This window comes from Porites lutea, chromosome 2 (genome assembly GCF_958299795.1).
Source record: "Porites lutea chromosome 2, jaPorLute2.1, whole genome shotgun sequence".
In the NCBI taxonomy this organism is placed as follows: domain Eukaryota; kingdom Metazoa; phylum Cnidaria; class Anthozoa; order Scleractinia; family Poritidae; genus Porites; species Porites lutea.
The window spans coordinates 33,824,801-33,852,095 of record NC_133202.1 but is presented as its reverse complement, the minus strand read 5'-3'; the positions used below and the strand labels follow the sequence as shown (position 1 = coordinate 33,852,095).

Sequence of the window (27,295 nt, the reverse complement as noted above, 5' to 3'; positions counted from 1 at the left end):
AGAACGGGGACATACTATTCGAGTCGGTTTTTTTCGTGCGTTTACGTATCTTTCTGGATGCATATGCCATATGTTTTCACAGTTGTCACGCCATCTTGGGCTGACTGGTTGGCACATTTGACCTCGATCTCATGTGATAGTTTTTCTCGGTCGGGAACTAGTATCTATTTTGTGCCTCGCTCGTTAAAACTACAGATAATTTGTGTTTTATAGGGGCGGTTTTCGTTTTTTCCTCACGGATTTTGTCGTTCCCTTTCACTTAAGTTTCTTTTCTAGTAAAGGCAGAGATAACTAGATATTGTGTTAACAAAGTGTTCGGCACACTGTATTTGTTTTTATGCATATGAGCTATATCAGCTTAATTTGATCGATCTGTTACAAATAACATCAGTGGTCGTTTTTAAAAACTATTTTCAGCGTTGTACTCGCTTCTGTTCCACATCATTTTTGAAAATGTGAAATATTACTTTGTCGGCCGCGTCTTCTCAGAAATTCTGAGTTTGCGTTGAAAAAGAAGACAAAGTGGTACTCGTTGCAAATCCAGGTTTTAAAATTTCCTCTCAGCCCTTCTTCAACGATAGTCATCCCTCGCAGCCGTTTCGGTGTCGTTACGCAACAATCCTCCGCGTCGCCTGACTACACTGAAACGGTTGCCAGGAAGACTACTTCAACGATTGACTATGAAAAATAAAAATTAAAAGAAAACCGCACTTTTGTAAGGCAATGTCATTTTATTTCTGCTAATAATGGTCTACAAAAATAAGCTTTTAGGTTAGCTAACAAATTCTTTTTCTCGTTTAAATTTTCTCCGAATAACAAAGGGAGGAGTGTTGGATTAGTTATTTTGCTTAATTTCGCTGCTACTAATTCTTCGTTTTCATCCGTAAATCCTGAACAAGAAATAGTCGATCTGATACATTTGAAACAGGAGGCAATTCCACCGAGGGGAGGGGTAGGGGTGGAGACTCCTAAGTAAGGCCTGCATACTGTTTCATTCTGTTTCATAGGTCCTGCTACTGCCGTTCCAAGCTAGCCCGTCTTCAGTACGACTCGAGTACGACTGTAGCACGCCTTGGTTTTAATTCAGTCGTATGGAATAGCTGTTTCAGAAAAAAAAAAACTTAAAACTAAAAAGCGGTTTCAGTGAACTTTTAAAATGTATTCTGATGTATTTTTAATTTATAAATTGAGTTCAGCACCGCACTACGTAGTACGATGTTTGAAACCAACTCCCCCACATGCTACTGGGGTGTAGGCAACGCTTGCCGTGCTACACGGCAGTGGCCCGACTTGGTTTCAAACGTCGTGCTACCACAGTGCTAGTTAAAGTCGAATTGAATTCGATCAGTTGAGGTCCGAACGGCAGTAGCACGGCGAAGTTCGTTTAATTCTCTTTTAAGACTAGACTGATTGAAGATGTCGGTTTGACTAAGTGTTCACGAAGGAACACTTCACTGACACTTACGTACAATTTTTTTACCCACAAGTGTCGCTTAGTAACAGTGCTGAGCTTGAAGAAACAAAGAAAGAAAAAGCCCAAAAGAGGAAGAAATTTGGAACATGAAAAATTGTCTAAAATTCGAAGGCTGTGATTGCCATGATTCAGTGGCTGTCCGCCTGTTTGAATGGTATTTTTACGAGTCGATTAAAGCTTGAGCAACGCCACTAAAACCTTAATAAGAGGGGAGCAGAGACCATGAACACTGTACATTAGACCATGATAAAAGTAACATCTAAATAGCTAAAATTGTCAATAACATAAGAATTAATCTAAATGAAATGATGTTTTTAGCTTGCCGGCTCAGGAGCCAGAAGTAATTCCGCTTCGGAAAGCCTTCTGGGAGATGCAGTTTACATTGTTCAAGCGCCGCACACTTAATTCATATTCTTTTAAATTGCAAATGTACATTTGGGCGCGGAGGAGTCAATGAGGAGTGGGCTACCGTCCCCGCTGTGCGCTTTTTTCTACGCGGTAACGCGGTTTGCCATATTATGAAGGAGCAATTTTTTCCAGCCCAAAAGCGCCTCTTCCTGATTTTTCTGTTTTGATCAGTCTGCCTGAACCGACTGGTTAACATGTCCATTAACACACGAGCTACTTTGCTCCAAGTCGAAAGATCTTGATCTTCCGAAATAGCAGCATCGTTCGCAGACTGTAGAAAGCGAGTCTCCGCTATTCTCAGATTCTGATCTTCTCTGCGCGACATAGTCTTTGATGGGAGGGTAAATTATGCAAACAACAGGAATCAAAACAAACAGCGTGTAGATGACGTAACCCCATGCAGGATATTGAAGGTACTTGATTTCCGCCTGGAACAAGTTAAATATACAATGAGTAGTTATCATGATTTAATTTAGCAAACCTATTTTAAAAATCCTCAATAATTATAATGATCTTACTCAAGCTTAATTAAAAGTTACGGAAAGCCGAGAAAAGAAACTTTTGCTGGCTATTAAGATCACGATTTATTTTCTATTTTGTTACGAGTAGACGTATTTAGTAAAATCCAACTAGTGGTCTATTATCAATGCTGCGTTCTGATTGGTTGAGCTACTACTAGGCAAAATGTTATAGCCCACACTAGTAGCGAAAAGGGCCGGCTTTGAAAACCAAAACAATGGCGGCTGAATCAGGTTTTGGTAGCTAAAGTTGTTTTGTCTCGATATTTTTGACCAACTATATTCTATAACTGAAATAATTATTCCTCTCGCCCTCATGGCCTCTGAGTCAATAGCCCATGAGGCCGAAGGCCGAATGGGCTATTGACTCCGAGCCCATTCGGGCTCGAGGAATAATTGTTAAATACAGCGAGTTAAGGAATGTCATTCGCTGAAAGCTATCAGCATGCAGAATCGAAGTCCCTATATATCGGACAATATTCGAGCATTCAAAATGAAACATACTCTTCATGAGAATAATTCTTTAAATGAAAATAAGAAACAGTTACATTGAAAGCTTGTGCGGTTTCTGGTCGTTTTTTCCATTCTGTGAACAACATAAAATTGCTTCATATTGTCCCTTTCCATGCAGGAAAAATGGGGTACCCCCGACTGCAACGGTGCGGGTCCTGGGGTGAGCTAGGTCTAACGTGGGGTGGAAAAATAATAGCCTTATATTTAGCGGCTTCTTGTAGCCTCTTGAAAACTGGCAGGCAAATAGTGTTCACGCCAGCTGATAGAATGCACAAAACCCTGAGTTCAATAATTAATTTTTTTAAAGAAAATTACCTTATTCCTATCCCAGGCTGTGTATGTATACTTTCCATCAGCCATGTCTCGGATCATCTGTACTAATCCTCCAATTATTACACTGAGTATGATCAGCGGTGAAATAAACTTCCAGCATATGTGCCATCTTCTTTTTACTCTCTTCCCAGTCATTAATGAAAGATCCTTTGAAAATCTATAGGTTCAAATGACATTTCAGAAATATTTTTATGTGAGACTTAAACATGTTAAAGAATTAATGAAATCCTTAATGAATCCTGAATGAATTTTTAGACACACTCAAATAAAATTTCAGTCTTCATCAAAGAAAAGTACAAAAATAATGGAAGGTTTGCAATAAAATACTGACGCTTCCGCGAAAGCGGGCAGATATGCAACCGTAAGATAGTTGGTTACAACAATAACCGGGCTTTTCGACAACTTGTCGGGATAACATCATCAGAGTCAAAATGGGTGTTACTACCTCTCACTGTAGTGGTTGGTTTCCACTATCGCGTAACTTTTCCGTACGAACGCGCGTAAAATTAACGTGCGTAAATGAAACAGTGGTAATGTATGAAAGGTCACTTGTAAACGTAAAAGCTGAGGGAGGTTTAACTTTTATGTTACGCGTGACCTTCCATACATTGCCTCTATTTTATGCACGAGCGTAAGAATAACGCGACAGCAGAAATCCACCTTAAAACAATAAATAACCTTAATTTCCTCAGTTCAGTTTCAAGAGCGGATTATGTAGTACCTGTCTACTCCGTAGATGTAAGTTACACCCACACACTCCACCAGGCCAGTTAGGAGCAGGGGAATGGAACTAGCGGAACTGATAATCTCTAACAAGTAAAAGCCAGTTGACTGTACGAATAATAGGTTGCTGATACACATGGCCAGACAGAATAAGCCTAAGAAGCATGAAATAAAGGAGAAATAATATACTTAAAGTTCGCCCTGTGTATGAGAATCCGAATTCTGGACTCCGGGAAACTTTTGCATGTGGAATGTGGAATGTGGAATCCTTGAATTTGGAATCCGGAATACAGCTCAAGGAATCCGGAATCCCACTAACGATTAGAATCCAGAATCCAAGTACCACTGACAAAGAATCCGGAATCCAGTGCCTCGAATCCGCATTCCAAGACTGTCTTGTCAAATTCCCTTACATGGGACGAGAGATCGAATATACACCGGCGCGGAGTCTCTCTTAGCGCCGATATTAAAAGCCTAGGTCTAGCCGCACGTACCCTCCCCCCGATCTTAAACAGTCCTTTCTCTAACCACTCGCCGTCCCCCATATCAAACTGAATTTGCACTGGTGGATTGGAAGCTTTCGTCCCCTAGCTTTGGTCGACAATGCGAGGGAAGTAAGTGGCGGTGGTCTGCAGACAAGAGAAGGATGGTAAAAGTTGGATGTGTACTTTTTTGCGCGAGATTGCAGGACTGAAGTGTTAACAATCAAGCCTCTCTAAGACTGACACCTTTGGGACCAACATAAGTGTCTGTCTTATAGAGAGTCAAATAGAGAGAGTAAAGAAAGGCAGGGTACGTAAAAAAACATGAAAAAATGAAGGGGGGTGGTCTATCTCTGTAAGTATGCAACGTATTGACAAGAAACTTACGTGAGAGCTTAAACGAGTTGTAAAGATTAAGTCTGAATGAAAGTTGTCAAGATAAGGATCACGTGACTCACTGAGTTATCCAATTACTATTTTGACTTGAGCCCATCTGCAGGAGAACTTATGCACACTTATCTTAACAAATAACGCGCGGAAAGTGTTTTGCGTATCGGACGTATCGGGATGTACACGAAACTAACTGGAAGGCATGTCCAGGTCACGTGGTCATTGAAATGTAATGATTTCTCAAACATTCATCAAGGGTAGGCATACGACCATTCCAGTTAAATTTGGAAAGTACGTTAGTTAGGTAAAAACAACACCTATAAAAATGCCTAGTAAAAGTTTTTTTTACACTGCCTGCAGAATCCTTAGAGAAAAAAATACGGAAGTGAAGCGTTACTTGGTCACGCAACACGTTACCATGGTGATGTCAATCTCAAAAATACTATCTTAACAGGGATAATGCAATGACCACTTCTCACTCTTGCCACAAATTTTTATTTTGAAGATAGACCACCCACTTACATTTCAGACCAAAAAAATAGCAGATTACCTGAGATAAGAGAGAGTCGACTGTAGTAATAATATTAAGTAAATTAAACATACCGCAAAGCAGTTCTTTTCTCCATTGTGACGTAAAAAGTTTTATTTCTTTAAAAGTGATAAGGACGATCTCAATCATACCCAGCATGCTTGAGGAACCAAGTAGAAAGAGAAGAAAATAGAAGAATGAGGACCACAACGATGGCGACCAAGGCATCTTAGGGAATGTTCCGCTTAATCCTGCAAACCCGAGGGATAACCCTGGTGGAAGCTGAAAGACATAACCACGGAGAAACAACTTTAATAATACGCATTGAGAACCCAAGTGTTAAACAGTCTGTCTATTAATACAGGCAAGCTAAAAAATCCTTTCAGAGCTGTCTCTAATATTTAAAGTTGCTGGATAAGAAGTTCTTTTGGTTCTGTTTTCCTCTCGTTTCCTTTGAAAGTAACCTGGAGGGTCATGCTTATATGTAGCCGCGCAGAAATCCCGGCCCCGGGCCCTAAGTGACACCCCTGTGTCTATTTTCCTTGCCGGCTACCCCTGAACCTTTCAGTTCGGGACACTCTCAAGCCGTATCTGAAATTTATTTTATAGATAATCAGAGGTTTACCTACCTGTTTAAATATTTCTTCTTTGCTACAGGAGCCGTTGTTGCCAACAGAAGCGTTTCGACTCATTTCTTTACATTCCTTGACTTCATAACTCGCTTTAAACCCAAATAAAGAGAACATGATGATGCTCGCCCATAGCGATGTCCCACAATTCCCCAGGGCGCTCATGACTGCGTCCATGTAGAAGTTGTTGTTGGGCTTGTGGCCAGTGGAGAAGAGAGTTAAAGTTCCAAAGCCCACCCCTAGAGAGTAGAAGATTTGTCCTGCAGCGTCCATCCATACGACTGGATCTTTGAGTCTTTCCCACTGCGGAAAATGATAAATTTGATTGAGCTCTATTGGTCATCATATGGGGTTGCGCGTCTTAACTGGTCGGTTCTGTGTTTGAATTGTATTATAGGAGAAAGAATACGCCTTCCCTCCTCTTACACCCGAAAGCTTGCCAGCAAGATTGGTTGAATTTTCCTCAAGAATACTTCACTGAAGGGTGAGTTGAGGTATTTTAATTCAGGATTAGATCTGAGCGTCTCTTTACGAATTGCTTTGTTAATGCTGAGGGAGATCTACTCTGCACTAAAAGTCCTTAGACTCTTTCCGATGCATTAGTTATGAATAACATGCTGCTTTGATCATCCTTACTTTTGAATGGTTATTCTAAATGACTGTGCTATTCAGACGACTAGATTGCATCTCAAAGCTTTTCTCTTTTATCAAGTAAATACATTAACTTATTTCAAACTAATGTAGCAGTCGTGTTGGCATGGTTTCATAAAACAAACCGTAAGATTACCACAAAGGATGCTCGCCCCTAAAGGGCAGTATTACTTTAGACCCTATCTTGTTAACCACTTAGCGTGCTGTCTCTATGAAGAAAGCTCGCTTATAAAGTCAGTAATGGCCGATCCCGACTTTGAGGTAAGGCGGGGCCTGCTCTCTGGCCAAAACGAAGCACCTCTGTGCTATGGCACCGCGGGCCTCGGTTTTCATGTAAATATGGGGAGTGGGCGTTATTCTTCTAATTCCGCCACAAATATTGAGAAGCAAACCTCTGGGATGAAAAGTCGAGCTAATCCTTCGGCCCAACCGTCCAGATGAACACCAAGAAAGAAAAAGATAATGAGGCTGATGATGATGAACGTTAGAGTCACGATTAAAATCTGTAAAATAACAAATATATCCGTGTTAATGGATTAATACAAACCCAGTTATGTAATGCGGCGATTCAGTTAATACTCGGTGATATGAAGGAAACGAATTCTGCTTTTGATTATTACTGGAGTCAGCGTGGCCAAATGGTCAGTGCGTCTCACTTGCAATAGAGAGATCGTGGTTTTCAATCCCACACTGATCACTATCTGGATCTGTTCCTTGGAAGTGACGAGCCGATCAACTGCTAGGCCTTTCAGAATAATTGTTTGTGATTATTTTCCTATGTCAGTTACATAATTAAACGTATGAGAAAATCTCCGGGATGAAAAGTAGATCTTGATCTGGTCCGTGTCGCCCGGCCTGTAGCATTAAGTGAATTAAGACCTGTCGCTAATTGTCCTACCCTAGTGCCGTTGATATTGTGGTGTGAGAAATACAATCAGGAAATATCCCTTAGTAACTAGTTGTAAGCTATAAATTGAATCAATACTAGCGAGGGTCCCCTTACACATGACATCTCGTAACATTAGATTTAGCCAAGGCCAAAAACAAAGCCCTCGAGGGATCTTTTAAGGAATGCTTTTCTCAAGCAATTAAACTTTTGCCGTAAGCAGAAAGCAAACTGAATTCCACCTGATTCCACCGTAAAAATGCTGAGCCCGCGATCAATTGAAAACCAAAAACTTATCAGCAAATAACTTCAAAAAAATACGTCACTTCAATGAGTTGTCTACTTGAGCCTGCCATACAATCATGTGACACTGGTCAGACAGCTGTCAATTGACCATAACATGGATGACCAATACCATCCATACCAAGTTAAACACACAGTATATGCCTTGGACTCCAAGCTAGTAACCTTGCCGTTTGACATCTGCTAACATGAAAGAGCGTTCCCACGGACGTACGTACCGCCGATTTCGTCAGAACCAAAATTTCTTGGATGCATAGATGGTGCTCTGCTGCGCGCACTTCGCGCGAGAGCTCTGCTATGAAGATGCATACATTACATGTACATGAAAACATCTTGGTTGTGCAAATTTCTTACTGGCATTTCAGTTCTCAGTCATCATATACACTAACCAGAGTGCCGGAGGTTTATTTTTGTCTTATCTGATTCCTGACAGTTCGCCGCGAAGACGCGACTGCGAGGCGCAAAGCGCCAAGAAAAAACTGTCTCGGAAACTTGATCAAACCGTGAGTACGGTTTACTTCATCCTAGGTATTTTGAGACCGACCTCTGGAGACATGGTACATATACAAACCTTTGAAACGCCTCGAGAGCCCCGCATTGTCAGAAGAAATGACACAGTCCATGACGCCACGACGAAAAGGTACATATACATGTTGATTCCTGTCAAAACAATGTTAAACATTCATAAACAAATAAATGGGAAAAAATGTCCTGATATTTTTTATCTCGTTAATAATCAAGTGACTAATCCAAGCAAATCTAAACATTACAATGGTTTTTCTCACCCTGAAGAAGGGTCATACACCCGAAACGTCTTTTTTTTGAAAAAAAAATTGACACATATTTTTCACGGAATATCTCCTCATCAGACATCTCAACATTATTTATTATGATAAGCGTCCAGAAGGCATATAGCGCAGAGTGGAAAAGGCTATTTACCCACCTAAAATAAACCATTTATAAACCAATTTAAGCTACGGTCTACGCTAAACATCGTCAAAATACTCTTTCCTTAGTTATTTCTGAAATCTAGGGCTATCCTAATCCTAATTTAAAACATCCTGGAGAGTTATACTCTCTGTAATAGTAACACTTAATGAGATGTCCGCCTCATCGCCCTGACTTAAAAACTGCAAGGATCATCCCTAGCTGGCCGTAATTAATTTTGTTGTTGTTGTTCAGGGAGAGTTATTAGTACTTAGCAGCTATACAGAGATCGCCCCATGTAAGAGATCCAGGACAGTCTTGGATTCTGGATTCCACGCCATGGATTCCGGATTCTTAGTCAGTGGAATTTGGAGTTGGATTCAGGATTTCAATCATTAGTGAGAATCCGGAGTCCTTTAGCTGTATCCCGGATTCTAAACTCCAGGATTCCTAATTTTACAAGCAAAGTTTCCCTGATTCCGAATTCCACAAGACAAAATTTCTCGCATTCCGGAATCCGGATTCCCTATTATGGGGTAATATAGAGACTAAGAAAGAACCGTAGATAAATCGAAAGCAGGAGCGAAGAGCAATATAGTGATACTATTACAATGATTTTCATGCAGCAAATCATTTGGTATGAAATAATGTGATGACGTCATCTTCTCACCCGTGCTATTGTCAATATCATCTGCAACGTCTAATGTATCTCTGTACCAGTAGTACTCGGCTGGACTGCTTTTTGCACACTCTATCACATCAGTTTTGGTTCCATTAAGGTCTACAGTAGGACATGTGCTCCAAAAAAGCGTTCTTCTTATTGAATGAACGAAGTAGTACAGACACCATGCTACAATGTAATTGTAATAAAAAATCGTCACCAGGCTCATCAACGCCGCAGAAATGCCAATCCCCCGGAGACTGGGACTGAGATCCTTCCATGATTCGACGACCGAGTTACGACCCAGTCTTTGACCGACCGCCATCTCCAAGCAGAGCAAGGGAATTCCCTCTATGATTAGCATAATGAAGTATGGGATGAAAAATGCTCCTTTAAAACAACACAGAATAAGCAACTTTAAATGACCAGACTAAAAATTAACACAAGTAGCAAGTTGACTGCCTATATTCGAACAGTTTCGGAGAAATGTTAGTCCTAAACAAATATTACGCCATCGTTCTGTTCCTTCCTCTCTCCCTCTTCCTTTCTTCCGCCTTTTTCCCTTCCATTCTTCCTTTAGGGCTCCTCCCCAAGACTGAACGCCTTTAACAGGCTACAATTCCATGGTCTATAATCTCCTTGACCATAACTCTCGACCAATCAGCCCACCAAAAAATGATTGCTCTGTTTAATGTCAAAAAAAAAAGGAAAAAAAAAAACTTTTAAAGCAATTTTGGCTTGGACGAATACGTCTTCTTGTCACCCCCATGTTTTCGTTTTTTTTTTCCGTTCAACAACTTTTAATACTTTTTTTTTCACACTTAAGTAACGAATACAAAACCTTCAAATTACTTCTTAAAACCGCTACAGAGCTACAAAGCACAATACATCCAAACAAATTTCATTATACACTACTTAGTTTCTCACAGCCGTTAAAAATATTTTCGGTTCCTTGGTACGTTTAATTTGTTCAAACCTTTCTTAACGTTTTCTCATGCTGTAAGTATTATTAATTCTAATGGGGCAGTTGGCCATTCCAAAGGGCGACTGTCCGAATCTGCTACCATTCTTACCGAGGCGTTAGCCTTGATAGAAAACTGCTTTAATTGTCCTTAGTAGAGAGACTTCTTACCTCCCCCGTGCTTGAAGCAAAGCTGCGGAAACCTGATGACATTTCCAACTCCCAGCAAATATGTGAGGACGGCCACAAAATAATCGCCTTTGCTTTTCCAAGGTTTCTCGGGGTCTCTTCCTTGAAACACACAGTTCAGAGAAGAACCACAACAGTTTAAATTTCCAGAATGAGATCGCCGTAGCAGTGATTTCACGCCGTTTACCCCAATTTGACCGTAAGGAGTCCCAGGCTTAGAGTTCGCACCGTTTGCTCTAATGTAATAATTATTTGCATATTTTCCGTTCAGTGGTAGGCTCATTCTACCCGCCTGGTACACAGCTCTGTTTTGTGATCCACTTGCACAGGTTTCATACACAGTTTTCGTTAAGTGGCTGCTGGCTAAGGTGCTACGATTTGGAGGTCTAGCATCTCCCCAGAATACTTTGCGATCTTGGCTCTGTTGGCTTGTCGAGGGAATGTTGTTGCGCTCTCTTTCGGGGGCGTTACTCTTTATTTCCGTTCTAGGTTGATTAAAGGTCTTGTACTCGCGAGTCTTCAACGGAAATACTTCACTCGTGCTGACACTGTCTTGAGGTGAAAGATTAGTCATCTTTCCTCAGTGTAATGTCTCAAAATGTTTTGTCTAAAAGAGAAAAAGAGCTCGTCAAAACAACGACGGCAACAGGAGCAACTAAACACAACCATTTGCGACAGAACTGATTTAAGTGTAAGATAACAAAACTATATTATAGTATAACACACCCTATTCTTTCAATCCAACCAAAGGATTTAATTGAAGGGAGTTGTTTACAGTTAAGCTTAGACTGTTACAAAGTTTCACATCTGACCAAGCGAAATATGCCATGAACAGACAAATTGTTAAGATATTCTGACTCATAACATATAGTTAAGGTGTTTCGATACAGTTTTTCGCAGGCCATACCGATACTTTTTAATCGCTTTAAAAGTGATTTATCCTTATACGATCGCTATAAAATTTTCTCCACTGACTGATTTTGGACTGAAGCTTGTCAAAATGAGTTTTAGGTAAAATCTATATCACTAGGACAACAATAAACAAAAAACTTTGAAATCGATAAAAGAATAATTTTGCTGAAAATGCGACACCAAGAACTTAAAGTGTAGTGCATAGCAAATAACCTCCGTGAGAAGTAAACAATTCTTATGTTTGAATTCAGATAAAACGTAAATATATTTCAAACCTTTCATTTTCAATAGCCATTAAAAATTGATTAGTAAAAAAGTTCTAAACGACTCAAATTAATCTTAAGTAGCCTCAGAATACTGCATAATATCTTTTTTTGCTGTTTGGAAATTCTGGTGTATTTTCTTTCTTGCGATCCTGAAATCTATAGTAACCTGTTTTCTCACCGTGCAGGCAGTGCAACTTTATTTAAATCCACGGTTGACTTTTCGTGCTTTTCTGTATATCTCTGAAACAGCTCGACAAAATTCTTTTCAAACCTCATCACATGTTAAATGTTGACGATGTACATGATAATGTCTGAAACTTTCATTAAGAAAATTTCAAGACAAACCTAGCATACGAACCGGCCAAAAATCTTCGATTTAACATTCGTTGTTTAGACGTTATGCTAATTTTTGAAATTAATGCTCGCCTTACATACCTCCATGACTCAACGAAATTTATTGCATTTTTGGAATGTAAAGCATTGAAAGTATTCACATTGAAATATACTAATCATGGAGGTATTTATGGTTGCGATATAATCTCACTGGAAAAATTAACAAAACGTCAAAACAGTGAAAGTTGTAAAGCGGATTTTTGGTAGGCTAGGTTCGTCTTTAAATTTCAAGTTAATCAATTCTAATGAAAGTTTCAGACATTATTATATACATCGTAAAGATTATGTGATGAGGTTCGAAAATAATTCTGTCGAGCTCTTTCAGAAAAATACAGAAAAGCGCTAAAAGTCAAAATTTAGAATAAAGTTGCACTTAGACAAGTGGTGAGAAAACTGGTAAGTTTTGAGGATCGCAAGAAAGAAAATACACTAGAATTTCCAAACAGCGAAAAATGATACTCAGCAGCATTAAAACGCCGTTTAAGATTAATTTGAGTCATTTAGAGCTTTTTTATTAATCAGTTTTTCACGGCTATTTAAATTACAAGGTTTAAAATATTTTTACGTTTTATTTGAATTCAAACGTACAGAATTATAGCAGGTCTAGATCGCGCAAAATTCGGCTTTTATCAATTTCAAAGTCTTTTTGTTTATTGTTGCCACAGTGATATCGATTTTAATTAAAACTGCATTTTCACAAACTTCAATTCATGGTCAATCACAGGTGAAAGTTTTATAGCGATCGGACAGCATTAAAATCAGTTTTAAAGCGATTGAAAAATATCTGTATGGCCTCCTAAAATATGTATCAAAACACCTTAAAATGAAGACATAATTTAACTTCCGTTCATAAATCAGCAGTCACTTCCCCTGCCAAATTTCGTCTTGATGCGAAATTTTTTAACCAAACATGTGTAGAGAATCGCTATTCCGACAATGGTCTGCCACACGCTGCAACTTCAGTGACAATGATACGCTTTCGCCCTCGAGTTTGACTGCTTTATGGAGCCAAGATAACGATGTACTGATTCTACCTCGTTTTAGCTCCTGCCGGTTAGAAACCATGTCTTGTTTCTGTGGGGTATCGATTTGTTAGATGGTATGTGAAACATAATTCCAGACTCATATGCAACGATAAACATACCAGTGGGTTTTGGTTTTCAGATCTAGAATTACTCAGTGGCTTACTGCCTTACTCATGAATTTCATGACATCCATTAATTAACAACTTCTCGTCAAAGACTTTTTCTCACCACATTGAATGCTCAAAGTATCATTTAAAACCACAATAAAATCCCTGTGACGCGATCCTTGGTTAATGGTTTGTGCGTAATGGTGTTGTTTTATTTTCGCAACATAGAAGAAAAAAATATTGCTAAAACAAACAGGGAATAGATTATTTATACCACAGGCATCCTTTGAATTCAGCTGCTAACTTGACCTAAACCACGCAACTTAACTGAAGGCTGGGCGATCGATCATTCATCGTTCATCTTGTTTTGCCTCGTGGAATTGATGTGTTGTTACGGTTAGACACACTAATTTTAAAATTTATTGCAAATGGGAAATTTTATAACACATAGAGCTAAAAGCACGTCAGTTTGTTTACCTAATGGTCCTCCGCACCCCCTTGGAACTCCTTTAATATATGTTTTGCTTGCAAGCTCAAATGTCACCTATACTGACGTGAGTTTAATTTCTTGGCAATGTTACCACGTAAATTAAATTGCGGGCATTATAAGAACGACTAAAGCAAATAATCAAGCGAACGACAGATCCCATTACAAATGATAAACTCAAACATTCGCTTGAATAACCGCGGATTTGAATAAGCGAAGAATCATTATCATCCGCTTTTGGCGAACTATCTATTCAGAGTACGCGTTGGAAGTGAGTTGGCTATAATGATCTCATATCCAACAAGCGCAAGTGGAATAATTGTTTTATTAAAAACGTCTACAAAATATCGAGAATTCTTCTCGACTTTATTTGTAAAAACAACCATATTTCAGCTTGTTTTTAATTTTGAGCAGGCGTGTACAGTCACCATATTTGGAGAGCATGGTATAATAGCTCATATACCATGACGGCTAAGCCAATCAGAGCTCTAGAATTACATTATCCAATGATTCAATTTTGTAATTTTTCTCAAAATCACCAAAACTATTGAGCGAGGACCTAATTGATCCTTTCTTGCCAAACGCCAAAGAGCCCACAAATGAAATGAGCGAAAAAACTGCATTACCAGTTTAATTTATCATAACAAAATTTTGTAACTTCTAGGTCGGTTCATTTTAATAATTGCCATTTACAGTAAACACAAAAAAATGCAAGTATATCGTCGAACTTTGTTGTCCAAGGAAAATGGGAAACCTACGTTGAGGACAGCTTGAAAAACTGAACGATTTGAGCCCGATCACTTCCACCGAAAAGAAAGCGACGAGTTTCATTATTTCAAAAGAGACACTCTTAATTTATCAAAAATAATGAAAACGACTTTTTATTAGTCGATGTAAAAATTGACAACAAAGGCGTTTTATACGTCGCTTGTTTGAGTGTCGTCACTTTTACGGCACACGCTAGGGTGTGATCTAATGCTGGCTCTTTGAAGAGTGAACTAACTCTACTTACTTTCCTTTCCTGGTGAGGAATGCCGACTTACTCGGGTGCCTATTACTCCGAAAAGCCCTCACTGCGTACTTTTCATTAGTTCACGTATACACGCTTTTAAAACATTATAAACAAATATGAGAGTATATACCCCTTGATTGATGTACCTATTTCTCGAAAGTTTTTCTTTTTTTTTTGTAATGCGAGTGATAAATAAATGTATCATTTACCTGGCTTTTACTACTGCAGGGAAAACTTTGCGACGAATCAGCTATTTTAAATTCTTTGGCCTTGTAATGACACATCCGGAGAGCGTTGATGTTCTTACTTTATTGCCGCCAAACGGGCGATTGCAAGGCTTATTGATCTCCCTGTATAACTTCTGGTTGGCTAGAAATAATTTAATACCAATTGGGTTTTTCCCATGCCCTTAATAACTTGCTTCAATCAACAAGCCGACAAGGTGGTAAATATCTTCAAATATATACTTTGTAAAGTAAATTCGGCCGTTTTGTGTCATGACGAAAAAATAAGGTCGGATGGTGTAAGTGTCATTTTTGGCAGTGTTTGGTGATCACTACTCACTGCCAGTGTGGTGACTTTTAATTTTGAAACTTACGAAAATACCCTCAAAAACAAGTCAATTGCCAAAACTTCATTTACAGGAAGGCTAAAATCATTTTTTTTAAATGATAGTCAACTCAGCTGGCTTTTTTATACTTTAGAGTTGATTCACTCATTTGCATGCAATTTTCTATTGATAATGATAATAATAATAATAATAAAATTCAGTGTTATGACTAAGAAAACCATTAGCTGTAATTAATGCGAAGACAAAAAAGGGTAAAAATATAATTGAGTTGATTTAAGGGCGACAATGTGGATTTCATGCAGTTAAATCACTTTAAAGTTGCCTACCCAAACATTCGTATCGAATAAATATCAAATTGTTTTAACAGAATTCACTTAAGATAATCTTTTTTAGATATCTCTACAAAAAGGCCCTGAAAAAATTAAGTGACCGTCCCTCAGTCAGATAGTTTTACTGCTCGGTTTAAGTGACATGTTCGTTTGGCAGGCTTTCATTGACTCTATAAAAAAAATCCTGCACCAATAACTGCAGAACGATTTAGTGTTGTCTAGACAGCTGACAACCGATGATTAAAAAACCTTTAATTTTAACATTTTTGAAAACCTATCTTGGAAAACTCATTTCGCCAAAAGTGCGTTAGTTATTTAAAAATAACTAAATTTATTATAATCGAAATTATATGTCGTTCTTCTCTATTTATAGGGAATGGATTACAGGCATAAAATGCAATCATTTGACTCTGTTAGTTAATGTTACAAACTCGCTTGGCAAGTTGCGACAAAAAAAAAATTACTGCAGAGAGAAGAGTAAAGCGGAAGCTTCTCATTAATTGGAAAATCAGCAGTAAAAAAGAATCACAGATTTCTTGTTTGGTGGTTCTACCAAGGGCTACTAGGGCACTAACGTACTCGCTGTTATACTACTCTACAACCAACATATTATGGTATTATCTGTTGATGCATGAGTACATTAGCTATGAAAGTTTTCTAATAAAACTCAGGAAAATCAAAGTTGTAGTACCGAGCAGCCAGAACAATAAAATAAGACACTTTGGAATGCGAAAAAGTTATTAAGGAACTCGAGAAGGCTCATGGAGTATCAGGAACCGTATAGAGATCGAAAGTAAGTGGATGAGATAGAGCATGCGCACTAATGAGTGTAAGATGGATGAGGTGTGGAATATATGTTATAAGGGACATGTTACATGTCTGACTTATCACTCGATCCAAGCTACTGTGGAGCTTCCATGCATATGCCATATACTACCAGTAAGCGTCAAAGCGGGGTGGAATATTTCGGTTTATTTTTAGATTCTTTTATCAAGGAACAGGAAATCTTCACGAGAAAAGGTTCTTTGATAGGTTCTGATGACTCTGAACCCAATGACGAAGTTGAACGACCATCTCAGAGATGAATAGGAAGAACCACCTTGCCTTTTTGACTCTTTTTGATTCGCCATCCGCCATTTATTTTTATTGGATGCTGAAAATTTTGCTTATCCTGACAAATTGGCTGAGACATTTTAGGCGCGGAAAACAAAGACTGCCTGAAAGGCTAGTACTTTGTAACCCAGTCCTTAAAAGAGATGAGAGATGTAACGAAAATTGTAATTGGACGAAAACAAGATAGAGGCGCATAAGGGGTGGACCATTTAGAAGATTAGGCACTCCGACTATAAGCTCCCTGACTCAGAACCAGCATTATGAATATATAAACCAGAGCAAACATACGCGCATATTGAAGTGCCTTGACTTACGCTAGCAGATAAACCACAGTACAAACAGTGGGTATGAAATAGTAGCCATCGTATGAACTACACAAGTAGTACAACCAGGAGATATAGAGGATCTATAAAGTGGTATAACCAAGAGATGAAATCCTCTATCGGCTACGGGGATAATGCTGTTTTAGGTCATATCTAGACTGTACATTCACAGTCCCCTATTTTTTCCTAAGGCGGTTACTGGTATGGACGGCAATCTTGGTTTCATATGTACCCAGGGGCGAGCGTCGGGGTTTAAAGCGCACGCCAAAAGGGAGGCGAGAAAAATATTTTTCTCGCTTCCTCCCAAACCATCCCCCGCCCCCTAAGTAGTTTTGACACTCATCCAAGATGGCTGCCAGTAACGCAAATCGCTCGATCTCAACGATCTTACAAAAAAATAGTGGACTGTGAACAGTCTAGGTCATATCTGCACTGAAGTCATTTCTTAGTGCCTCTACCTATACACAAAATGCGCCTGCAAGGTTATGAAGAAGGCATCAAACAAATTTCAGAAGGGAACACTAAACATAATTTTTTTTTTTTGGTGATTTTTGCAGGCATAGCTTCCCAATCTTTTCAAATTTCAATCTATTTCCATCCTTGCCATCTATAGCAACAGACGGCAGGAAACAGCTTCAATGCCTAAACTGATAGTCTTAAACAACAAAACTGGGCCACTATTTTTGCAATGCAATTAATGCAAAGATACATTTTAGGTATTTAAATTAGCATGACATAACCTCTTTAAGGTAATACGATGTTGTTTTTCCATCCGCACCACAGCTAATTACTTTTTTCACATCTAATTACGATAGTGTGTTCTGAGGGATCACGAATTGCTCGTGTAACCGTTTGGAAATAAGTGCAATCTTATCTCTTACTCATCAAAAAATGCCGTTTTAAGCCCATACAATTTTCCAAAACAAATTTCCAATATGCCTCCTTATTTACGCCCTCACCCACGATAAGGCAAAAAAGCTGCTCACTTTTATCTCTATGAGCTAAATTAGAGTTTACGGGGAAATACGCAAACACTTCTGTTTAACGTTCAAAAATAGGTGTGTCCAGAATTAATGAAAATGACGTTTCACTTTTTCCACTTGTTCTAAAGCAAATTGAAGACAAAATTAAGATATACTTACTGCTCAACTCCCGCAAATTATCGGATCTTTTTTTTCGTTACCATCCAATCAGTTTTATTTTTCATTAAAATCCTTTACTGTTTTAGATGAGCTTCTTGCGTATATGTTTTAGCCTAATCAACGGATAGGCTTTAGTCGGCAGTACTACTGTCGTTTTGTTATTGCTTCATTGCTTATGCCTCGATTGACACGATTCTACGCCTGGATTATTATTTCAGGAGATCTCGTTTTACGAATGGAAATTGTGCATTGTACTTAAACGTCAAATTATCTTAATTGAGGAAAGAGTGACCTCAGAAATACATTCTATTTCACTACATTTATACAAGCGATGCGTTAGTTTTTGGTTATATATTTTAGTCAAAAAATTATACACATAACGTTTAGTTGCAGCTCAATGACGAAAGTTTCCTATTTTGTTTTGGAGGTTTACATGATTAAATCTTCATACTTTTAGTTTGCAACTGTTGGTTTTTGCATTAACTCAGTCAAATGCTTTGTTTCTAAAGATTTCTTCGAACTAGCTGTTAATAAGTATTTAATGTAACTACGAGGAAAAGAGGCGTACCTTGTAACATTGTAGATTTGCTAAGTAAGGTCTTTAAAGCTGCCGAATTGGCTTTCCAGTATCATGAACTGGGTTGTTTTTCAGTAACAACTCACAGCTGTTTTGACTCCTCGTAGATTAATTTGCATGTGAAATTTATATTATATCGAAGTGTGCTGTGTGTCTCAGCAAGATATGGATTGTATGGAAAGCGATTAACATTTCCGGCGGAAAAGTATCGGTCATTTATATTTCTGGCCTGTCGAAGCGTTCTTTTAATTATACAAGGAAATATTTTGCTTTTTTTTTTCTTTTTGGGTGATTTTAAGACAATTATTTCACATTTTTCCTCGATCTTAGTCGCTTATTTCAGAAAACAAACATGACACTTTGAATCGGAATTGGTTTTCCCTGGTAATATCCGTTGGGCCGAAATTAAGTGATGTAAATCAACATGTCCGGCCTCTGACATCAGATCGAGAATTTTTTTATTGATTTGTAGACATTTTAAATCTTTTTTTTGTGTAAATTGCCTCGATATAATGTTTTCATTTAGAAAGACTGGCCAAACTTTGAGACGGAATGAACTTTTTTAGCAGACCTAGAACGATATTGAACAACTGAAAGGCAGGGTACACTGAGCATCGAATTTAAAATCAAGTACTGTTAAACATTCAAATAATAATAAAAAAAAAACTTTTCAATATTGAAATAGTGAACATATTTCGCCAGTCGCGTGGCCCTTCCTTTTATACATCTACAACTTTACAACCCCGCCTGTTACAAGCATGTACATGTTGCGTTTTCCTTACAGTATAGTGTTACATCAAAGGCTCTCAGAGAGACATTCAAAAAAATCTTTCAGAGCTATAGTAAGGTACAGGGAAGTGAATAACGGCGATATGAACGGAGATATGAACAAAGTCTACGGAAACTTCAGCTTCTTATTTGTTTCAGTATTAAAGTACGTGAAAATATATTTGTCGCCTGGGCAAAAAAATAAATACTAAAAACCAATTCAACAGCAAACGTACGTCTTAGAATTTAATTAAGCACACCAATGATAATGTCCCTATATATTCGATATACTCTAACTTGCACATCGTCTGATAAACAATGTTAGGACCATATACAGGGAAAAATAATTTAGACGCGCTTATTACGTGAGCGGATGCCTCTTAAGATACAAACTGTACAATATGCGAAATAACGTATTAATGTGCCTTAGCTAAGCGGGCTTAAAGTCGCTCCTTATTTAAGACGCGAGATATTTTTTGTGCCACTCACACGAGAAGTTCGAGTCTTATATTTCCTTGTGTAAATAGCCCAAAAGAAGATTCATCAAACTAGCTGTGAGGGAACTTTCAATCCTAAACTTGTGTTTGTTCTCGTTTTACCTTGTATTTTGTCAGTAAATTCTTGACAATTTTTTTTTGGCACAATGCTAAACTAACAACACGAGGTTTATAGTCGATCAGCTGGTCTTGATATATATCTCGTCTACCCGCGATCATTGGCCCTTTTTCAGCCAAATGCATTTGATACAGAATGATATGCCTGACATCGCTTTGTTTACTGCTGAATACGTATAATCCCAATTTAAGATTTCGATTAATTTTACCTTCCGAAGCTTTTATGGGTTTAGGAAAGTTGCTTTAGCTTAAGATAGAATGAAAATGAGCATCTTTCAACCCACGGGGATCACCTGTCAGTCTGTAACGTATTTAAAACGCGAAAGCAGTATACAGTGGAACCTGAATATAACGAAGGGCCCAGGGACTGGCAAAATTTGTTCGCTATAAAGAGGTTTCGTAATATCGAGCTTCTTTTCTATGTATTTTACTATAACTGGGGTAAAGAAAATGGTTCGTTATATCGCGATCGATGACTTCGTTGTATAAGAGATCGTTACTGCATATCCAGGTTCCACTGTAATAAGATTTCGTTATATAGAGGTATACCTTCCCACATGTTTTTCTATTACTGGAGAGGGGCCGGGAATATCGTTCGTTAGTACCGATCGAGAATCGAACTTCGTTGCATATAGCCCTGGTTCTTTAAATCGGGGTCTTACTGTAGCTGTAAACAAACCTTAAACAGGGGACCGGACGGCGGCCACAAACGCATCCATTCGGTAAATCAGGTGTAATTCTTCTCTTCGCGTTGCGTCGGCTTTTGAAGTGCGCATTTGTTCAAACAGTCGAAGAGCTGGTCAGTTATTTGCAAAACAAAACTCAATAGAACACCCGAAATTACCTTGGAAAGTCAAACTACATCTAATACCTGTGTAATTAATGGCAAGGAAATATAATACGGCTGTATACACAGCCTGCCTGTGACAGTTTGTTTGCATTACACTAAGACCAAGAATGTTGTGTATAGTGCAGTTTGGTAGCATGCGATTGTACTGACTCTTATAGTCTTAGGCCCCAGTGTGAACATTTGCGACAAATACGCTTAGCTTTCGTGTTATTTAAGTTTAATTGTGAATTCGAACTAAATGGCCATGGGATATCCATCTTTTTTCTGTGGAAAAACAAGTTCTAAACCTGGATGGCGGGAGAACTAAACAAATAGAAATATGAGACATTTCAGTCGCTGTCCATCGCGACAGCCAAACTGCTATCCATATTTGGAATCAGATGTGGCTGTTTTTCACGTGAATGACTAATCCTGGTCTTAATTAAAGGAGCAGCGTCAAAAATTTACCCGAATGAGATCTAACCGTAGGAACTGCAACCAAACTGGGTAAAACATAATAATTACCGGTCAGAACCTTAAAAGCTGGAATAAATAAAAAGGCAAATACAATAGGCCTTTTTCAAAAATATCATGATAATACTCTTTGTAGTCCCTCCAAAATTTGGCAGATGCTTTGTTTTCAATTTCTAATTCAAAACAATGCTGATGTAAAATTTTGGAGGAACAACAAAGAGTATTATCAAAAATAGGTTGAGTTTGATCGTCCGGGTGAACGTAGTCCTGAATAGGACTGTTGTTGTTGACAGTGACTGACCTTTCGACAACCTGTGCGGTAGTCATCTTCAGACTCTGAAGATGACTACCACACAGGTTGTCGAAACGTCAATCACTGTCAACAACAACAGTCCTATTTAGGACTACGTTCACCCGGACGATCAAACTCAACCTACTTTTGAAATGATTCCTGGGTTCAAACCTTTCACAAAGAGTATTATCATCGTTTTTTGAAAAACGGCTATAAAAAGCTTGAATGGGCAGACGTGAAGAAGATTAAAATGGATTGCAATTGTGGGTTTTGAACTTGGCCTAACAATTTTTTAGAGTAGACTTTTATTGTTTGTAACGCTCGATATACTGCTCGGAAGGCATGCATATTTGTTGGAAATGAAGTTGCGATTTTTGTCATTCACAAGTAATTTCCTCGCCAACGTTAAGTTCTAGGGGTAAATGCTGTACTTGTGGCGGGAGTAGCCATACGAATAAAATTACTGAGGGCAATCAGCTGGCTAAAGTGATTTGAAATAAATAATACACAACACAACGGAGATAAAAAAAAATCCCTAACTTGTAAGAGAGAGCCAATTAGCCAGTTAGAAGTATCCGGTTCGAGGTTTTGAAACCGGGACAGCCGACAAACAAATCGAGCTAGTGCCGGTCAGAGGGGGAGTGGATATCAGGACACATGTTTGTGCAAGTACAACACGCTACTCACTCGACCACGCTGCCTTACTATTAAGAGTAATATTTTTTGAACATTCGCGTCATAGTCATACAAAATATCTGTTTAAAACGTGACAGCCCTAATGCTAAGCAGTCATAGAAAACTGCCGAATATGATACGAACGAAAAACATAAATAATGAATAAATAATGAAGAATTACCGAATGCACGCCCAAATACATGTGCCATATCAGAAACTGTATAGTTGAGCAACGTTTTAAAGAACTTGTTGGTTGGCACAGTATTGACAAGTTCCGCGACAACCGACTTGAAAGGCCTCGACGCTCAGTGAATAATATATTATAAGGCAAAGTAGGCAGATAAATAATGAATGCCATAACAACTTCTGATACAAAATTTTGACGGACCTCCAACAGAGAAACGAATAAGATAATAATAGTTGGCACCTCTGAGTTCCCTTATTTATATAAAGTTTAAAATGATATAACCTTTCATCGTCCCCGCTTTGTTTGAACTGTTTTCACTAACATATTTGTAATCACATAAAGCCTATATATATAGATGCAATGTTTAAACGTCGTCAGTTAGGTGTCAACATTACAACCCATTAAAAAGGGAATTTATTACTAATCGGACTTTCAGCTTTTGGTATTAAGTGCCGTTAAAAATTAAAGAGATTTCATGTTCTACTTTTCTGGCAAAAAAAACTTTGTCCTGATGAAAGAAAGTAATCGAGGTCATGTTTTGCCCTCAGTTGTGTCAGAAGGAGTGGGCGTCTAAGACGACGAACAAGCAAAAAGTTACGTTTTTTTATACGCTAAACACTGGGAAAGGCGGCCAGGCAAGCTACAAACGTCTTTTCTGCCCACACGCAACGTAGCTCAACGTCTACTCAGACGCAACGAAGGGAACCTAAAAATGCTGCAGGAAATAACAGCTTTTGGCCTCTGACCGGGTGGAGAGAAGTAGATCCGTGATGCGGTGGTCACTTGCTCAGCAGTCGAAAGCTGATGTTGATGATGATGACTACAAGCGGGATTGGTAGCATTTCACAGCAAAGTACACATTAGATTAAGCTTACAAGGGTACTAGCCTACCTTCTGAAGTTAATCAGCTAAATTACAATGCTTCCTTCAGTCTTTGCTTATCTCTTAGTAGAGGACGCCTTTTTACAAATAATGGACATCGTGTTTTGTAACTAGTTGAATTGTACACGATGCTCTCTGCTGCCAAACGGTAATAAAAAACAAACCTCTTTGTAAGCTTACGCGCATAAACACACAAACTGATGTAAATTAACTTCTTGCACTAGATAATGGCACTTGGCTTAAGGCCAGAAGATATCATTGTAACAATTGGGGTTTTGAATCGTGTTCTAATTAGTTTTATTGTAAGTCAAGTTATGGAGCAGTATAGCTGTCATAATAGAACTATTCTGGGGAACTGGAGCTCTCGAAAACCTGTTCATTCAATTGTGCTTTTCACTGGAACACCATCATTCACAATGATCAGAAGTGATTAACTTGGCGCGATAATATATTTTAGAATGTTGCGAAATGTAAAGTCTTTGACAGGTGGTCAAATTCAGCAGTTCACTGAGTCTCTTACTTGTAACAAAGAGACCAGATTATAGCGGCACCGCAATAAAATAATGAAGCCATCTAATTGTAAATGAAGTTGGAAATATGTTGTTTTACATCTATCACACAAGCATTCCCGCTGACATTTCGCTCGCCTTTTTTTTTTCTCGCTAAATTTCGGATAAAGAGATGGACAGGCATTTTAATGTCATTCGACTAGAACCGGCACAACTAGTGCAGATTGTATGTGTTAGTTATTTCCAACCTTTGCCAAGCTTGTAGGTGCATTAACTGATTGGAAAATGCGTCAAATGCTTTCTAAAACTTGCCGTGCAACAATATTACTGGTTAAGATTCCGCCTTCGAGAATTCACCTGCAAGTGAAAGTGTGACTTGAATATGTACATTAGTAATTTAAGTCACTATGTTACACATGCAAAATGCCATGACATTATTTACTCATTTTTTTTTCCAGCCCATTGAAAGGATAAGGAAAGAAAATTTATTCTGTTGATAACAAGACGTAAAAAAAACAAGTGAGAAAAGAATAAATCATAGTTAAGGTATGGACCCGGTTGCTTGAAAGCAGAAGAAAGGGGCGGGGATATTCGTTCATTCAGGGCGTAAATTGCGTTTTTTGATCTGCTTCATACCTACCCAAATTGGCCTCCTCTCCTAAGGGGTTATATTCAAATTTTCCGACACGCGTTTTCGCATGTTTCACATAGGTGTCAACCCTTCGAAGAGCGTTACAGTATGTTATTGGAAACCTTTTGATTCTAAGACGAGCACGACTACGAGAATGACATTCAGCTCTCAATCATAGGTAGTGCGCGCCGCACTGCGTGAACCCGCGATCTTTTCGGCGGGAAAACGTGATATCCGTCATCATTTTACTATACGTTTTAGCGGGACAAATGTCGCAGTGGCAGAAACAAGTAATCAACTTGTAGAGTGTTTGAATGCAGAGCGGGAGGTCGTGGGCTTGATTCCCTGGACGAATCATTACTCAGGATCATGAAGGTACTTCTTTCGCCCTGCAAACCGCTAGACCTTCGCGTGGCTGGAATGAACACGTAAAATGGCGGTCCTGTCTCCAGAAGGATACGTCAAAACATTTTCGTTGTACTTTCGTGCTGAAACTCAAATAAAGTGCCTTCTAACGGTTATAAGTTTTATCATGCCTGCATTATGCGATGGGGAGAGGGCCGGGCTTTACCTCCTTCTATCAAAAAACCGTGCTAACTTCTCTAGTGAAAGAAAGTACACAATGAGGCTTTCCGGGGTGTATATTTTTTGAGAATACTTAGTCGCCTTTTCCTCGATCGTAAAAATCAGTAGATCTTTGTTATTTCACGTCAGAAACATTGGAAAATCCGTTGAATCCCACACCCAGGCCACAAGAGCCACAGAAAAACTCTTGGTAAGGCTGGGCCATAGGTTGCTACATGACCTACCTCTTGTTTATTCCGCTAGGAACGAGCAGAAATGTTCATGACTAAGAAACATACGGAATACGGCCACCTATTTACGTTATTGCGCTCACTTTTGTATTTCATGTTTTTGCTTTAAAGACTTTACGAAAATGACATGATCGTCGGTAATATTTTCGTTCATTTAACCAGTTTTTTTATCAAAAAAAATAGCAAGCTCTTTGTTGGTCGTTAAATAATGCTTGAAAGAGAGGTGTAATTCTTGAGGAATTAACTATCACAATTCTTCTCTGAATATTTAGCAGCAGATAAAAACACAAAATTTTAGGTAAAATGACGGTGATCTTCTTTTAAGGCAAATTGACTGTTTACGTTGACTTTAGCGCTTGCCGCCTCGTCCGAGTTAAAGGGAAATCGGAAACATTAAGTAAAATTCAGTACAGTGATATTTCGTAACCCATGTGTGAAATCAGGGGAACATGTTACCTCATTGAATGAGCTAATTGCAAATTAAAAGTTTTCTATTCTACTGAAACGTCCGCTTTCGCGTAACACTCCGCGAAACACTACACTTCAGCTGCGTCACCGATGCAAAAGTCGAGGCGTTATCTGACCATTATACTGCTGTTTGATAAATTGATTATGAAGTTGATTCTTGGCGATAATGGCAATAAAAGGTGAAACATGCCTCTGTTATAAAAAAAATTAAGCTATATAACGTAGTGTCAGTAATCGATCATTACTTCCACTTACTTGCCTCAGTTTTGATTAACTCGACGCCAGGCGATGTTCTATGCCGGGAAAATCTTCTCCTTTAATACTTCATTCGTTCATCTAAGGTCTGTACAATACCCCGCGGGTTTGGAGCTACAAGCTTTTATCGCGAACAGCCCCGGCTCAAGCTACTCTCCACAGTTCAGAAAAAAAGTGAGGGAAATTCCACAAAAGACGACTGACCTTGCTTATTTAAGCCAAATAAGAACGTTTCGTTTGAAATCATCCATTTTTTGTTGTTGTCACGATTTTGTTAATATGGAGATGCAAAGCTTCTTTAAAAATTTCCTTTGTTCACATATTCTGTTTACAATTTGATCAGCATGATTTTGGAGGAGTTGCATTAATCACCTAAATAAGCTAAGCATCTTTGGTTAACGAGACATCACATCCCTGACAAGTGAACAATACGACTTCTTTTCTAATGAAACTTGTGGCGTATTGTAAAAATAACAGCGAGCTGGTAGCTTATTGAGGGAAGCAACGACTCAATGTTAAACTTTGTCGTAAAGACCGTCAGCGTGGTAAGGCTCAAGCCAAGATTTGCCATCATTTTTTCGCAAGAAAAGGTAACTGAAAATGATGCTCACTAGAGCAACGCGCAACAGTGCATCGGTTACATTATATCTACGGCAAGTAAAACCTGCTGTTTTGATCGTGAGCAATACTTTACTTGGGACTGATTAACTTAATGAACGTAACCAAGTTTATGTTTTTTGCATTAAATGTGCTGGTGATTTATTTCGTTTTATAAACAGAAAAAAAAACAGAATCAAACGAAAAGTCTCAGAAAACAAAAAATACTGAGTTTCAAATTAATTTTAAAATTCTTTAAACCATCTTAAGCGGCGGCAAGTAAGTAGTTGCTATCTGTTCTTAGCAAATGATATCTTTTAATTTATACACTACTCGCCTTGTCGAAATAATTATACTTACGCTTCAGTTTCAAATTGCTCTCTTGCTCGACTCACTGGTCAGAATTCGCGAGGATAAATTTTTCTCTCAACTCCGTCGCCCTGGTCCACCTAGGTTTCGTGCGAT

At 38.5% G+C, this 27,295-nt stretch overlaps 1 protein-coding gene across 1 annotated transcript; it reads right to left on the bottom strand.

Moving 5' to 3' along the window:
• Window positions 1–804: 804 nt before the first annotated feature.
• On the bottom strand, window positions 805–27,295 carry LOC140928408 (sodium- and chloride-dependent transporter XTRP3-like). The gene is made up of 10 exons (XM_073378150.1): window positions 27,191–27,295; window positions 10,560–11,184; window positions 9,437–9,817; window positions 8,411–8,499; window positions 7,043–7,153; window positions 6,000–6,302; window positions 5,445–5,652; window positions 3,968–4,124; window positions 3,229–3,403; window positions 805–2,310 (listed from the first exon to the last, which is right to left on the bottom strand). The coding sequence occupies exons 2-10, from the start codon at window positions 11,149–11,151 to the stop codon at window positions 2,050–2,052; spliced, it is 2,277 nt and encodes a 758-aa protein (XP_073234251.1). The 5' UTR covers window positions 11,152–11,184; window positions 27,191–27,295; the 3' UTR covers window positions 805–2,049.

What these genes read in the sequence shown, in the direction of transcription:
- LOC140928408 (XM_073378150.1), bottom strand. Translation starts at nt 11,151, where the DNA reads ATGACTAATCTTTCACCTCAAGACAGTGTCAGCACGAGTGAAGTATTT. An exon ending in CTCGACTTTTCATCCCAGAG is followed by an intron (nt 6,303 to 7,042) that starts GTTTGCTTCTCA and finishes CATTTTCCGCAG; the next exon opens with TGGGAAAGACTCAAAGATCC. An exon ending in TACATCTACGGAGTAGACAG is followed by an intron (nt 3,404 to 3,967) that starts GTACTACATAAT and finishes TTGAACCTATAG; the next exon opens with ATTTTCAAAGGATCTTTCAT.